The following is a 16544-nucleotide window of genomic DNA, read 5'->3' on the forward strand; positions in this document are numbered from 1 at the left end:
GAATGATAATGTTGCTCTGTAACTAATAGATGAGTAAATGAGCAACTTTTTGCTAACAAGTTCATTATATCAACTTAAAGGTGATAATATGTCAATGTTGTGTTCACAACCCCCAATTGCAAAAAAAAAAAATCAGTTATTGCAGGTCTGCATGCATTGTTTTACTTTTTTGGGGTTTGCAGTGACAAATAAACTTGAAATTGATGGGGAAAGAAGAGTTAAGGTATATGAAAATTGCATCCCTCCATAAATGCCCTCAAAACAACCAAAATATGTGCCATATCATGCTGCAATTACATACTAAAAAGACAGAACCTCACAGTCTGTAAGTCACCCAAATCTGATCTCAGGTTCTTTTATAACAACCTCACTCTGAATAAACAGAATCTGAACATTTTTGAAATTCTGCTTTGCTAAGCCTACAAAATCTCTAAAAATTCAAAACATAGGGGCACAAAAAGAGCAGGCCAGATCGACAGAACCTAGATTTCCTGTAGCTGCTTCACTACATATTTCTTCCAGAAAAGAAACATCAATATGCCCCTGAGTGGCTGGAGAGCTTTAATGTGAAGTACTGTTGAATTTGCAAACACAGCACCAAAATTATTTTCTTTGATGTTGCAAGAATGCTCAATTATGATGCAGAGAAATATCACAACATTTGATCACAATAAAATAATGTATTATTCATTTTAGAAATACACAATTTAGCATATTTATATGCATTTGATTTTTCATCAAAAGATATGAAAATGTATAAAAAATATACTTCCATATTCACAGTAGATTCTATACTCTATAAATTGTTTGATTACAATAACTTGTTTGCTTGATTATTGATTTAAAGAATGCCACCATAAATAAAACACCAAAAGAGATGGTGTATAGCAGAGACAAATAGTCACATTGTGGTTAATTTCTGTGCTATTTTGGATTTATCTCTGATTTTTAACAACCTTTTCACAGATTCTTTAATTTCTTGTGTCTGCAGAACATAAATGATTGGGTTCAGCATGGGAGGAAAGACGGAGGTCAGAGACAGGTTTATGATCCTGGCATTTGGATGTATTTTTTCCATCAGGACACATACGATTATTAAAGGGAAGAAATAGATTACCACTAATGAAAGATGAGCTGTGCACGTTTTAAAGGCCTTGAGTCTTTCCTGAGCTGTGGCCACTTTAGACAAAGCATAGCCAATATATGAATAACTAAACAAGATGAAAAGCAGAGGAAGCCAAAGAATAAGAATGGGTAACAAAATACTAATGACAAAGCTGGGTGTATAGTCATTGCAGGCCAGCCGGTACATCTGGCCATGGTCACAGAAATAGCTGTTAATAACCACAGACTTACAGAAGGAAAGTCTTGTAAGAAGGCCTACTGAAATAAGTATAACAATAATAACAAAGACCCAGAAAAAGGCAATCAAAGACAGCATGAACCTGTGGGTCACCTTCACTTGGTAGTGCAGTGGGTAGATGATGGCTATCAGTCTGTCATAGGAGAGTGCAACCAGATTAAGAGTCTGCATTGAAAGGCAGACGTAGCAGAAAAAAAAAAAAGTCAAGCAGTCGTTGTAGGGGATGTTACGATGGTTAAACAGAAAGATGTCAAGGAGCTTCGGCACCAAAGCACAGTTACCTAAAAGGTCCACAAATGCTAAATTAAAAACTGCAATATATTTTGGAGTTCTCAGATTATGATCCAAGTATATTACGGTCATCACAACTGTGTTTCCCAGCACTGCAACAATATAAACAAAGAAGAAAAATACATAGTAATACTTGATATTTACGACACCCGTTAAACCGCTTATTACGAAATATGCAGGACGCACAAAAGTGATGTTTTTTCCAAGAGCCGAGTTGAATAAATTCATTGTAAAACTTGTCAAGCTTTTCCTGTCCACAGTGCAGTGGTTGATGTAGATAAACTCGTTGGTGTGTTAGACCTGTGTTCTATTGTTCTCTTTGTGATGATGAAGCTCTGGCTGATAAATCATCTTGACTTTGTGTCAAATAAGGTCATTGTCCGATCCCCCTGTGTCTATTACCCACTCAGCATCAGGCAAACCCCTTTTTCAGTCCAACAAACTCATTGCACTCATCCAAACTAATTAGCACATTTCGGAGCTAACCTGAGCATGGGCTGGCTGTAACTGGAACAGATTTCGACTGATTTATGTTATAACAGGACTTTCACTATAGGCCTTGGTAACGTTTAGGTCTTCTATCTTGGAGCCTCTTTGCACTGTCTCACAGGGTTCCGTCCTTAATCTTGTTATCGATGCCTCTTTCATATCTTATATCATATCATCACATTATACTTGTATACATATAAAATAACAACTGATAAAGGGTTATGCTATCTGTATTTTGTACATACAGTTCCCTTTGTTAACACCTTATTTTGAAAAAAACGGACGTAGTCACGTATGTGTACTTCCACTAACTTCGCCAAGTCTGTCGTTAGCTCTGCCGTCAGCTAAGTTCTCTTTATACATCCATGGTCAGCTCCATCGGGGCCGTTTGAATGCATTTAACATAAATGTCAGTATATGGATGCTCGGCAGTTGTAGCATCGGCCGATTTGACCACGGAGATGAGAGTGATGGCTGGCTTGACCGCACGTTAACGCAATACCATAACATTTCCTGTTCATGACATTAGCATTAGCATGCAGCTTTAGCCATGATATCTAGCTCTGCTTTTCCTGGCAATGTGTGAAACCCAAAGTATTTCCATACTTTACTGTATGTGAAGTGTTTACTACTTTGGATCTAAAATGTGAGGGTGCAGGTCGTATCCACGCCGACCCCCCGCCGTTTTCTACTTTCACATTTTGGCTCGCTGGCTGCAGCCAACTGCGGTTTGTTTTTGTGACGGATACGGAACGGATATGACGTCACTTTACTCAGACTACAACAATAAAAGCTTTAACTTCGTTCTACCTCCGCATAGACTCAAATTAAGTAAATAAACCGATTCCGGCATTAAAAAACTATTTCAAATTCGTAAAAAAAAAAATCGCGATACATAGGTGAATCTATTTTTTTTCCCCACCCCTTCTAGCGAATGGGGCACGCTCACATGCACGAACATGTACTAAAAGGCATGAGCAGCCAGCCTACAAAAGCTGTCTGTATGTAGTCTAACTATTTAGCTTAGTTTGCCACATATCTTAACATTTGGCATATTCTTGTAAACTTAGATGTTGGCTGAGAAAAAATAGCCGCTCCTCCATACCAGCGGTACCTGCAGTCAGTTAATCACATCAGCAGAGGTACAGTAGGAGGACAGAGGACAGGATGAATGATTGATACCGACTGATGTCTGTGTTCTTCATTCTTTCTAAACTTCAATTATTAATTTTATTGACATTTTAGATTTGTTTCCAGTGAGATATTATTGAGTTTATATAGTGACTTTGCTGTTATAAACATTACTTCGGCTGCTCTAGATCCTGTTTTGAAATGATTATTTTTTTAAATAACGTATTTTTTAAAACAATTATTTAGTAATGATAAAAAAACAACAAGAGCATCGATAAAGAACCAAAACCAAATAAAGAGTATCGATAAGCGGCATAGTAACGATAAAATTGTAATGATACCCATCCCTATACATAAATGCCTCCCAGGTAACCACAATAATGTGTATCAAGACATGCTGTAATTACATGATAAAACGACAAAGACGACGATTGGTTTAAGAAGCAAAAATCAGACCTCAATCTTTGAGGATAACCTCACTCTGGATGAACATATAAAAACATTTGGGCAAATTTGCATTGTTCATGTTACAAAATTCAGAAATTAAAGCATTCAGCTCCACAGAATCTACACTTCCTGTAGCTGCTTCAAAATAAAGATCTAAAGACAAGTCAGTATGTCCCTGAATGGCCGGAGAGGTTTAATGTGAAGTAGTGTTAGAATAGATTCATTCAGAAAAAGAGAAGCAGAGGTGAAAACAAGATGGGTCTAGTTTCTTGTTAAATATGAAATATCCACGACCGTAAAGAAACAGAAAATGATTTCAACATTTGATTGCAGTAAATCTTTAATAATATTAATTTATTTCAGAAATTCAAAAACACGATAATAACGCGTTAATGCAAGGAATCCACTGGTACCAACCATGTCATGCTTGTCTTGAAAGAGGCTAAATGACGCTCCAAACTTACGCTAAATTGTGGCGAGGAAAAGCTGGCATGGCCATTTTCAAAGTGGTCCTTTGACCTCTGACCTCAACATATGTGAACGAAAATGGGTTCTGTGGGTACCCACGAGTCTCCCCTTTATGGACATGCCCACTTTATGATCATCACATGCAGTTTGGAGCAAGTCATAGTCAAGTCAGCACACTGACACACTGACAGCTGTTGTTGCCTGTTAGGCTTGAGTTTGCCGTGTTATGATTTGAGCATATTTTTTATGCTAAATGCAGTACCTGTGAGGGTTTCCGGACAATATTTGTCATTGTTTTGTGTTGTTAATTGATTTCCAGTAACAAATATATGCATACATTTGCATAAAGCAAGCATATTTCCTACTCCCATGTAGATATGAGTATTTAAATACTTGACAAATCTCCCTAAAATGAAAATGTGCAATTAATTTGTGATTAATCACGACTAACTATGGACAATCATGCGATATATATATATACTGTATGTACAGTATATAGTATAGCATTACGTCTGTCCGGGTAAAATTGATCACTGTAAGCGGATGATTATAATAACCTTTTTTACCATCTAATTGATATTTGTATATTTATTACATTAATACAAAGTTTCTGAAAGTAGCTAATATACAGCAGACTCCTTCAAGACAACATGTGCAGAGACACAAACTTTAATCACAAGTATTTGCTTACAGTATATCTTTGCATTACACAAGCACATAAGCACAATTAAACCAATAAGCAGAAAGCTCTCATTGTAGGTGTGTTGAACACGTGTCATACTGTAGTTATAACTGCATTGTGCTATCTACAAAATAGTCAAGCTCAATTATTATAATGTAATTTTTATGGAATAAATTCATGATGAATTTCATGTTGAAACAATCACAATAGCTGTTGCTTAATTTATTCTCGTCAAAAAGTTTTACTTCAATGTACAAAATGTCTTCAATCCAAAGGCCCAAAATACATACACAAGTGGTCATTTTATGATTACTTTCTTTGCTGTAATTTTGGATTCCCTTCTGATTTTTAATAATTTCTTTAGTGATACTTTGATTTCCTGTGTCTGCAGAACATAAATGATTGGGTTCAGCATGGGAGGAAAGATGGAGGTCAGAGACAGGTTTATGATCCTGGCATTTGGATTAATTTTTGAACTCATAGTAAATGTGACTAATATTGGGAGGAAATAGATTACCACTAATGAAAGATGAGCCGTGCACGTTTTAAAGGCCTTCACTCTTTCCTGAACTGTGGCCACTTTAGACAAAGCATAGCCAATATATGAATAACTAAACAAGATGAAAAGCAGAGGAAGCCAAAGAATAAGAATGGGTAACACAATACTAATGACAAAGCTGGGTGTATAGTCATTGCAGGCCAGCCGGAACATCTGGCCATGGTCACAGAAATAGCTGTTAATAACCACAGACTTACAGAAGGAAAGTCTCGTAAGAAGGCCAACTGCTATAAGTACAACAGTTATAACAAAGACCCAGAAAGAGGCAATCAAAGACAGCATGAACCTGTGGGTCACCTTCACTTGGTAGTGCAGTGGGTAGATGATGGCTATCAGTCTGTCATAGGAGAGTGCAACCAGATTAAATGACTGCATTGAAAGGCAGGTGTAGCAGAAAAAAAAAAACACCAAGCAGTCGCTGTAGGGGATGGAACGATGGTTAAACAGAAAGATGTCAAGGAGCTTAGGCACCAGAGCACAGCTACCAAACAGGTCCACAAATGCTAAATTAAAAACTGCAATATATTTTGGAGTTCTCAGATTATGATCCAAGTATATTACGGCCATCACAACTGTGTTTCCCAGCACTGAAACAATATAAACAAAAAAGAGAAAGACATAGTAGTACTTGATATTAGAAATGCCAATGAATCCACTTAGAATAAAATATGCAGGACGGACGAAAGAGATGTTTTTTCCAAGAGCTGAGTTGAAAAAGTCCATTGTAAAAAATGTTCTCAAACTGTCTGAAACAGGGTGTTTAAGGTAGAGATCAGCACTGCAGCCAGCACTGTGTTCTGTTAGACAGAGGTGAGCTCTTCTCTCTTGCTCCCTTTCTGATGAAGTTCTGACCAACTAAGGCTGCTTGCAGTCCTCTGTGTTTATGTCAGATAAAGTCAGTGTCTGATCCCCTTGAGTCTATTGTATGTAAGCATCAGAAAAAAATACATTTACAATCCAATAAACTTTTGCATGTAATCCACTGGCTGTATTTTCCGATGCAGCTTTCTATTGGACGCCTATGGAGCATTTTATTTCTATGTAGTTTTTATTGTCTTTCAGTGGGTGACTTTTCAATTACCTTCCAGTTTTAAAGGCCTTCTACATATATTAGGTCTGTAAAAGTTAACACGATAATAACGCGTTAATGCAAGGAATCCACTGGTACCAACCATGTCATAGCTTGTCTTGAAGGAGGCTAAATAATGCTCCAAACTTACGCTAAATTGTGGCGAGGAAAAACTGGCATGGCCATTTTCAAAGTGGTCCCTTGACCTCTGACCTCAAGATATGTGAATGAAAATGGGTTCTGTGGTTACCCACGAGTCTCCCCTTTATGGACATGCCCACTCTATGATCATCACATGCAGTTTGGGGCAAGTCATAGTCAAGTCAGCACACTGACACACTGACAGCTGTTGTTGCCTGTTAGACTTGAGTTTGCCATGTTATGATTTGAGCATATTTTTTATGCTAAACACAGTACCTGTGAGGGTTTCTGGACAATATTTGTCATTGTTTTGTGTTGTTAATTGATTTCCAGTAATAAATATATGCATACATTTGCATAAAGCAAGCATATTTCCTACTCCCATGTAGATATGAGTATTTAAATACTTGACAAATCTCCCTAAAATGAAAATGTGCAATTCATTTGTGATTAATCGCGACTAACTATGGACAATCATGCGATATATATACTGTATGTACAGTATATAGTATAGCATTACGTCTATCCGGGTAAAATTGATCACTGTAAGCGTATGATTATAATAACCTTTTTTACCATCTAATTGTATATATTTATTACATTAATACAAAGTTTCTGAAAGTAGCCAATATACAGCAGACTCCTTCAAGACAACATGTGCAGAGACACAAACTTCAATCACAAGTATTTGCTTACAGTATATCTTTGCATTACACAAGCACATAAGCACAATTAAACCAATAAGCAGAAAGCTCTCATTGTAGGTGTGTTGAACACGTGTCATACTGTAGTTATAACTGCATTGTGCTATCTACAAAATAGTCAAGCTCAATTATTATAATGTAATTTTTATGGAATAAATTCATGATGAATTTCATGTTGAAACAATCACAATAGCTGTTGCTTAATTTATTCTAATCAAAAAGTTTTACTTCAATGTACAAAATGTCTTCAATCCAAAGGCCCAAAATACATACACAAGTGGTCATTTTATGATTACTTTCTTTGCTGTAATTTTGGATTCCCTTCTGATTTTTAATAATTTCTTTAGTGATACTTTGATTTCCTGTGTCTGCAGAACATAAATGATTGGGTTCAGCATGGGAGGAAAGATGGAGGTCAGAGACAGGTTTATGATCCTGGCATTTGGATTAATTTTTGAACTCATAGTAAATGTGACTAATATTGGGAGGAAATAGATAACCACTAATGAAAGATGAGCCGTGCACGTTTTAAACGCCTTCACTCTTTCCTGAGCTGTGGCTACTTTAGACAATGCATAGCCAATATATGAATAACTAAACAAGATAAATGCCAGTGGAAGCCAAAGAATAAGAGTTATTAACAACAAACCAAAGGCACGGCTGGGAATTGTATTATTGCAGGCCAGCTTGTATATCTGGCCATGGTCACAGAAATAGCTGTTAATAACCACAGACTTACAGAAGGAAAGTCTCGTAAGAAGGCCAACTGCTATAAGTACAACAGTTATAACAAAGACCCAGAAAGAGGCAATCAAAGACAGCATGAACCTGTGGGTCACCTTCACTTGGTAGTGCAGTGGGTAGATGATGGCTATCAGTCTGTCATAGGAGAGTGCAACCAGGTTAAGAGTCTGCATTGAAAGGCAGGTGTAGCAGAAAAAAAAAAAACACCAAGCAGTCGCTGTAGGGGATGGAACGATGGTTAAACAGAAAGATGTCAAGGAGCTTCGGCACCAGAGCACAGCTACCAAACAGGTCCACAAATGCTAAATTAAAAACTGCAATATATTTTGGAGTTCTCAGATTATGATCCAAGTATATTACGGCCATCACAACTGTGTTTCCCAGCACTGAAACAATATAAACAAAAAAGAGAAAGACATAGTAGTACTTGATATTAGGTATGCCAATGAATCCACTTAGAATAAAATAGGCAGGACGGACAAAAGAGATGTTTTTTCCAAGAGCTGAGTTGAAAAAGTCCATTGTAAAAAATGTTCTCAAACTGTCTGAAACAGGGTGTTTAAGGTAGAGATCAGCACTGCAGCCAGCACTGTGTTCTGTTAGACAGAGGTGAGCTCTTCTCTCTTGCTCCCTTTCTGATGAAGTTCTGACCAACTAAGGCTGCTTGCAGTCCTCTGTGTTTATGTCAGATAAAGTCAGTGTCTGATCCCCTTGAGTCTATTGTATGTAAGCATCAGAAAAAAATACATTTACAATCCAATAAACTTTTGCATGTAATCCACTGGCTGTATTTTCCGATGCAGCTTTCTATTGGACGCCTATGGAGCATTTTATTTCTATGTAGTTTTTATTGTCTTTCAGTGGGTGACTTTTCAATTACCTTCCAGTTTTAAAGGCCTTCTACATATATTAGGTCTGTAAAAGTTAACATGATAATAACGCGTTAATGCAAGGAATCCACTGGTACCAACCATGTCATAGCTTGTCTTGAAGGAGGCTAAATAATGCTCCAAACTTACGCTAAATTGTGGCAAGGAAAAACTGGCATGGCCATTTTCAAAGTGGTCCCTTGACCTCTGACCTCAAGATATGTGAATGAAAATGGGTTCTGTGGTTACCCACGAGTCTCCCCTTTATGGACATGCCCACTCTATGATCATCACATGCAGTTTGGGGCAAGTCATAGTCAAGTCAGCACACTGACACACTGACAGCTGTTGTTGCCTGTTAGACTTGAGTTTGCCATGTTATGATTTGAGCATATTTTTATGCTAAATGCAGTACCTGTGAGGGTTTCTGGACAATATTTGTCATTGTTTTGTGTTGTTAATTGATTTCCAGTAATAAATATATGCATACATTTGCATAAAGCAAGCATATTTCCTACTCTCATGTTGATATGAGTATTTAAATACTTGACAAATCTCCCTAAAATGAAAATGTGCAATTCATTTGTGATTAATCGCGACTAACTATGGACAATCATGCGATATATATACTGTATATACAGTATATAGTATAGCATTACGTCTATCCGGGTAAAATTGATCACTGTAAGCGGATGATTATAATAACCTTTTTTACCATGTAATTGACATTAGTATATTTATTACATTAATACAAAGTTTCTGAAAGTAGCCAATATACAGCAGACTCCTTCAAGACAACATGTGCAGAGACACAAACTTTAATCACAAGTATTTGCTTACAGTATATCTTTGCATTACACAAGCACATAAGCACAATTAAACCAATAAGCAGAAAGCTCTCATTGTAGGTGTGTTGAACACGTGTCATACTGTAGTTATAACTGCATTGTGCTATCTACAAAATAGTCAAGCTCAATTATTATAATGTAATTTTTATGGAATAAATTCATGATGAATTTCATGTTGAAACAATCACAATAGCTGTTGCTTAATTTATTCTAATCAAAAAGTTTTACTTCAATGTACAAAATGTCTTCAATCCAAAGGCCCAAAATACATACACAAGTGGTCATTTTATGATTACTTTCTTTGCTGTAATTTTGGATTCCCTTCTGATTTTTAATAATTTCTTTAGTGATACTTTGATTTCCTGTGTCTGCAGAACATAAATGATTGGGTTCAGCATGGGAGGAAAGATGGAGGTCAGAGACAGGTTTATGATCCTGGCATTTGGATTAATTTTTGAACTCATAGTAAATGTGACTAATATTGGGAGGAAATAGATTACCACTAATGAAAGATGAGCCGTGCACGTTTTAAAGGCCTTCACTCTTTCCTGAGCTGTGGCTACTTTAGACAATGCATAGCCAATATATGAATAACTAAACAAGATAAATGCCAGTGGAAGCCAAAGAATAAGAGTTATTAACAACAAACCAAAGGCACGGCTGGGAATTGTATTATTGCAGGCCAGCTTGTATATCTGGCCATGGTCACAGAAATAGCTGTTAATAACCACAGACTTACAGAAGGAAAGTCTCGTAAGAAGGCCAACTGCTATAAGTACAACAGTTATAACAAAGACCCAGAAAGAGGCAATCAAAGACAGCATGAACCTGTGGGTCACCTTCACTTGGTAGTGCAGTGGGTAGATGATGGCTATCAGTCTGTCATAGGAGAGTGCAACCAGATTAAATGACTGCATTGAAATGCAGGTGTAGCAGAAAAAAAAAAACACCAAGCAGTCGCTGTAGGGGATGGAACGATGGTTAAACAGAAAGATGTCAAGGAGCTTCGGCACCAGAGCAGAGTTACCAAACAGGTCCACAAATGCTAAATTAAAAACTGCAATATATTTTGGAGTTCTCAGATTATGATCCAAGTATATTACGGCCATCACAACTGTGTTTCCCAGCACTGAAACAATATAAACAAAAAAGAGAAAGACATAGTAGTACTTGATATTAGGTATGCCAATGAATCCACTTAGAATAAAATAGGCAGGACGGACAAAAGAGATGTTTTTTCCAAGAGCTGAGTTGAAAAAGTCCATTGTAAAAAATGTTCTCAAACTGTCTGAAGCACGGTGTTTAAGGTAGAGATCAGCACTGCAGCCAGCACTGTGTTCTGTTAGACGGTGAGCTCTTCTCTCTTGCTCCCTTTCTGATGAAGCTCTGACAATCTTTGACTGTTCTGCAGTCCTCCTCTGTGTTTATATCAGATAAAGTCAGTGTCTGATCCCCTGAGTCTATTGTATGTAAGCATCGGGGAAGAAAAACACATTTACAATCCAATGAATTTATTGTATATAATCTACTCACAGGATTTTCCAATGCGGCTTTCTATTGGACGCCTATGGAGCAATTTATTTCTACTGTATGTAGTTTTTATTGTCTTTCAGTGGGTGACCTTTCAATCACCTACCAGTTTTAAAGGTCTTCTTTATATATTAGGTCTGTCAAAGTTAACACGATAATAACGCGTTAATGCAAGGAATCCACTGGTACCAACCATGTCATAGCTTGTCGTGAAGGAGGCTAAGTAACGGTCCAAACTTACGCTAAATTGTGGCGAGGAAAAGCTGGCTTGGCCATTTTCAAAGTGGTCCCTTGACCTCTGACCTCAAGATATGTGAATGAAAATAGGTTCTATGGGTACCCACGAGTCTCCCCTTTACAGACATGCCCACTTTATGATAATCACATGCAGTTTGGGGCAAGTCATGGTCAAGTCAGCACACGTGACGTCATATCCGTTCTGTATCTGTCACTCAAAACAAACAGTAGCTGGCTGGCCATAATGACAAATGACAAAATATTTCATAAATAATGCCTGACAATGACTGATATATTTGACTTCAGGGCATCTATGACTACGTACACGCAGAAAATCAAACATTTTACTGTATTAATTTAGATATTTAATAAGTAAAAGTCCCTAGAAGTGTATGATTCAACTTTTTCCCATGGTGGTAAAAAAGTTAACAAAAATCGCAATAAATCGTAATATAGAATCGCAATACTTGTAGAATCGCAATACTTGGCTCTAATGGCACCCAAGTATCGTAATAGTATCGAATTGGGAGATCATAATTTCTTCTCTTTGCATAAGGTCCTGCTGGCTTGGTCAGCCTGGTACCTACCTCCAGCACACAATGTGGAGCCGTCCAATGTTTTATGAGTCATGACACTCATAAAGCTACCTTAGAATATGGAGTGTCCCTGCCCAAATTGACACAGTTCACATATCTCAAGGTCTTGTTTATGCATGAGCTCAATAGGGAGCGTGAGATTGACAGGTGGTGTTTAGAACGATGAGGATGCTGTACTGGACCATCATGGTAAAATGGGAGCCAACATTTGATTTACAATCATTCGATGTTCCCTCACTTGTAGTTATGACCTTTGGGCACTAACCAAAAGGATAAGATCCTGCTCAGAACCAACTTTTGATGTGCAAGCAAGTGTATTTCAAAATACGCTCAACACCAGCAGGAAACAGACTGTTCATGCATCTAATCATGCTGCTTTTTTTACATAATAAATACTGTATGTCCATAAAGTCAGAAGGAAAAAACTTTGTTGCTGCTGCTGTTTCAAACTTTAATTCTGATTGTTTCATTCTTGCAGTCCTCATGAGTAAGAAGTTCACAACTGAACTGTCCTTTACTCCCTTGCTGAAAGCGGCAACAACTCTGCCTAATGAGACTGTTAATGAGTTGTTTGTTGACACTGCTCTTGCAGGATGATGACACATGCAGAACAGTTAGGTAAACACTTTGTCCCAAACTGCAGGGGACAGTCATTGGAGGTTTGTTAAGTTGGAAGACAACAAGAATGACATTGCATCATGAAGTTATAAACTTTCCATGACCTTGATTACTTTAACAACAAGCATATAATTTGGTTCAGATACTATATTACTTGTTTGTGGACTTATCTGAATCATTAGAGGACAGCTCTGCATTAAATCTTCACCAATGGAGCAAACACTTATTTAGAAGGAGTCAAAAAATGTACACTTATTTTATTCCCCAGGTGTCACAACACAGCTGAATTCAATCCATGAACTGGGGTGATATACAATATGTAATTTAGAGATTCACATTTAGTGTTGAGTAAAACCAAATCGATTCACATAAGAATGCTGACTCTCATCTTGTACTATTCACAAATACCAAAAATTGATTGTTGTATTGATGGCATTGCCACCTGAAACAATGGATTAGGATTTTCGGAAATACACTTATTCATTTGACTTCCTGAACAAGAAACAGTTCCAGCACGTAACATCCTGTAGTTGACGTTTCTACATTTGTTTTTTTTGTATGGATTTAATAAGTAATATAACAGATTAGGGATGCACCGATCCGACTTTTCATTCCCAATACCGATAGCGATACCTGGGCTTTGGGCACAAAGTACCGATCCGATACCAGTGTTTCATAAGCTGTATGCCTCACTGTGTGGAAGTGACTGGGATCATTCCTTTGTGTCTAAGGTGACATCAGGCTTGACTTTAACATTGTTTTCCTAACTTTATAAAACAAAATGTAACAAATAAATACATAGATATAAATTTACAGAATTGATATTTATTATTAAAATAATAAATCGTACACCAGCAACTTGGTAAAAAAATCTTCAAAATTAACAGAAATTACAATTCAAGTGTAAACCTTTTAAAGCAGCAACAAATTGGTCAAAACTTAAATACAAATTCAAATTCCAGTATATAATATATGTGGTATATAAACAGAATTGAATTGAATTGATCAGCCCCATTGTCCCCGATACCCGATATAGCTATTTGAGTCAGTATCGGCCCGATATCGGATCCGGTATCGGTATATCCCTATAACAGATTTATTTGTGAGCTTTAGAGGTGCTGGTAGGCATTTTTATTTTTTGATCTGATTTTGTCCCAGTCCCATAACCGGGTCCCCCTACTTCCAGAAATGTTGACCCTTGCTTCACATTTAATGCATGGATATGAGAGTGGCATTGATCTTCTATAAGTGTATTTCTCTAAATGTTTAACTATTCTTTTAGCGCACATGCATAAAGATGCGAAATACATGAATCATTACTTGGATTTTGTTTTCCAACTTCCTTCCAAGATGAACAATAGTAGGTCTCACGAGAGACCTAATTAACTAGCGGAGAATCTCAAGTGAGCAGGTAGACTGTACACATGGTAGAAAAATGTTCTGTATCAATTTTAATATTCTATGAAAACAATACATTTCAAGTTGAAATGTTTATTTTGACGGATAAATAAAAAAAAGCCAAAAATGAATTGGCAAAAATAAATGAATGTAAAGTATAACTCAGCTGTTTATCCCTACATTGTAATTCATCTCCAAAAGATGATCCTTCAACCATTTTAAATGACTACAAAACTCTGACATAATACCTGCCTTAGAGAAGGGCAAAAATTTCTGAGATACATACATTTATAATTCTTATTACACGGCTGTGTCGAATATTTCCCACTCCCATTCCCATGTTGATAAGAGTATTAAATACTTGACAAATCTCCCTTTAAGGTACATTTTTAACAGATAAAAAATGTGTGATTAATTTGCGATTAATCGTGGACAATCATGCGATTAATCGCGATTAAATATTTTAATCAATTGACAGCCCTCGGTTACATATTAAAGTGCAAAACTGTAGGTTGATATGTTCTATCGAGATGTGCTACATGCGTTTCTGCACATGCAAGTATGGAGTGAGCAGTAGGCCTAATTTAAAATGATTCTGTCATCGGAGCATTATATGATAGGGGATATTGTATCTATCGAAATACGCTACCCCTGAAATCAAATTAATTTCATTTGGCTCAGTGTGCTGTGCCTAAAACAATGTCAGAACCTACTCAAGAGACTATTTAAGCTCCAGGGCCATGAGATTACGTGGAGTACTATCTGTAGGGATTTACTATTAAGGTATTGTCGCCAAATTAATGAAATTAGCTCCCTGGGTATTTTACAGGTGTTAAGAATCTCCCACAGAGAGAGATCTCCTCTGCAAATAAATAACAAAGAGAGCAAAATGACGGGATGCATCCACTGCCTCAGGCCTGCAGGGAACGGTTCATTACACTACTGTATTCTACTAAATCAAACAAAAAAGCTCACAAATTAGCCTCTTGAGGGAATCAACCACCCATACATGCAGTAGGGCTGCAACGGATAATTTTGTCTGTCTGTCTGTCTGTCTGTTAACAGGATAACTCCCAAAGTTCGCAATGGATTTGAATGACATTTTTTGGAGGGGTGGGGTGTAGCACAATGAACAATCCGTTAGATTTTGGTGGCGATCCGGATCATGATCCATGCGCGGTGTAACCGATGACGCGTTGATGACTGAGATTCTGAGATCAGAGAGATACGTGTGTGGATGTGTGGCGAGACATCGAGGTGCGGGAGCTGCTGTCCGTCCGCGGCGAGAAAGAAAAAAGCGGTAGATGACGGGATGACAGACAACGTAGTGTAACGTTATACAGACATAACAAGGCTGCTGAATGAGAGAGGCATCCGCCGATACGTTACACGGAAACACACCGTGTTAATAATAAGCCGACCACCTCACGGTACCGCCAGCTGGGAGCTGTGATCTGTTTTTAAAGTCAGGCACCTTGGCGGAGGTCTGCGCTCTCCGAGTGCCATTTTAGTTCTTTATCAATTTATCTTTCAGTAAATTGTTCAACAAATCAATTGACTGCTTCTTCAACGAGATGTAAAAATAGGATGAAGGGAAAGTTGCAAATGCACACTCCTCAAGCTGGAACCTACAAATGCTGGGCCTTGGGAAGGAGGTCATGTTTTCACCGGCGTTGGTTTGTTTGTTTGTTGGTTTGTTTGTCTGTTAGCAGGATTACTCCAAAAGTCCGCGATGGATTTGAATGAAATTTTTTGGAGGGGTGGGGTGTGGCACAATGAACAATTCATTAGATTTTGGTGGCGATCCGGATTCAGGATTTTTTTTAAAGGATAACATAATATAGATTTGGAAAGTGAGAGCATGTTTATTTATATTGCAAATGGTGTTGAAATTCTATACTCATTCATATCGCCACTGACAGGCAGTTACTGTTTACCGTGATGACGCTGCCACCTTGCGCGTACATGAGCAAGTTGCAGTATTTTTTCCATCTTGTTACAGTATATAGACTCTAGAATAATATCAATGTTTTAAAAATGCCCGTTGTTCCTCTTTAAAACAACTGATTGATTTTCTGTCACTACACCAATTAATCAACTAAACATTTCTGCACTTCATTACTTGTTGTCTTAGTCACAGTATAAGTCAAATAGTATTACTAGCTGAAGATACAGTGTACGTATTAGGAGTAATAATACATCTAGTAGTAATTGAAGTTGTAGCAGTAGTATTTATACTGCTAGCTGTAGTTTGCAGTAATAGTTGTAGTAGCCAAACTCATAGTCGTAATATTACTATTAGTCGAAGTCACAGTAATAGCAATACTAGTAATAGAAGTAGTAGTCGTGTTGTCAGTCAT

The 16544-nt window shown here is 37.3% G+C and overlaps 3 protein-coding genes and 1 pseudogene across 3 annotated transcripts; all 4 read right to left on the bottom strand.

The window, feature by feature from the left end:
* Positions 1–901: 901 nt before the first annotated feature.
* On the bottom strand, positions 902–1882 carry LOC119476073 (olfactory receptor 6C4-like). The gene has a single exon (XM_037749264.1). It carries the CDS (start codon positions 1880–1882, stop codon positions 902–904), a length of 981 nt encoding a protein of 326 aa, XP_037605192.1.
* Positions 1883–5169: 3287 nt separating this feature from the next.
* On the bottom strand, positions 5170–6153 carry LOC119475919 (olfactory receptor 1-like). Its single transcript, XM_037749037.1, has one exon. It carries the CDS (start codon positions 6151–6153, stop codon positions 5170–5172), a length of 984 nt encoding a protein of 327 aa, XP_037604965.1.
* Positions 6154–7625: 1472 nt separating this feature from the next.
* LOC119476004 lies at positions 7626–8610 on the bottom strand (annotated as a pseudogene).
* A 1476-nt stretch (positions 8611–10086) lies between these two features.
* Positions 10087–16544, bottom strand: LOC119476005 (olfactory receptor 1-like). Its single transcript, XM_037749172.1, has 2 exons — positions 16478–16544; positions 10087–11033 (listed from the first exon to the last, which is right to left on the bottom strand). Exons 1-2 carry the CDS (start codon positions 16542–16544, stop codon positions 10087–10089), a joined length of 1014 nt encoding a protein of 337 aa, XP_037605100.1.

The sequence above is a fragment of the Sebastes umbrosus genome, chromosome 17 (assembly GCF_015220745.1).
Source record: "Sebastes umbrosus isolate fSebUmb1 chromosome 17, fSebUmb1.pri, whole genome shotgun sequence".
NCBI classification, from domain to species: Eukaryota; Metazoa; Chordata; class Actinopteri; order Perciformes; family Sebastidae; genus Sebastes; species Sebastes umbrosus.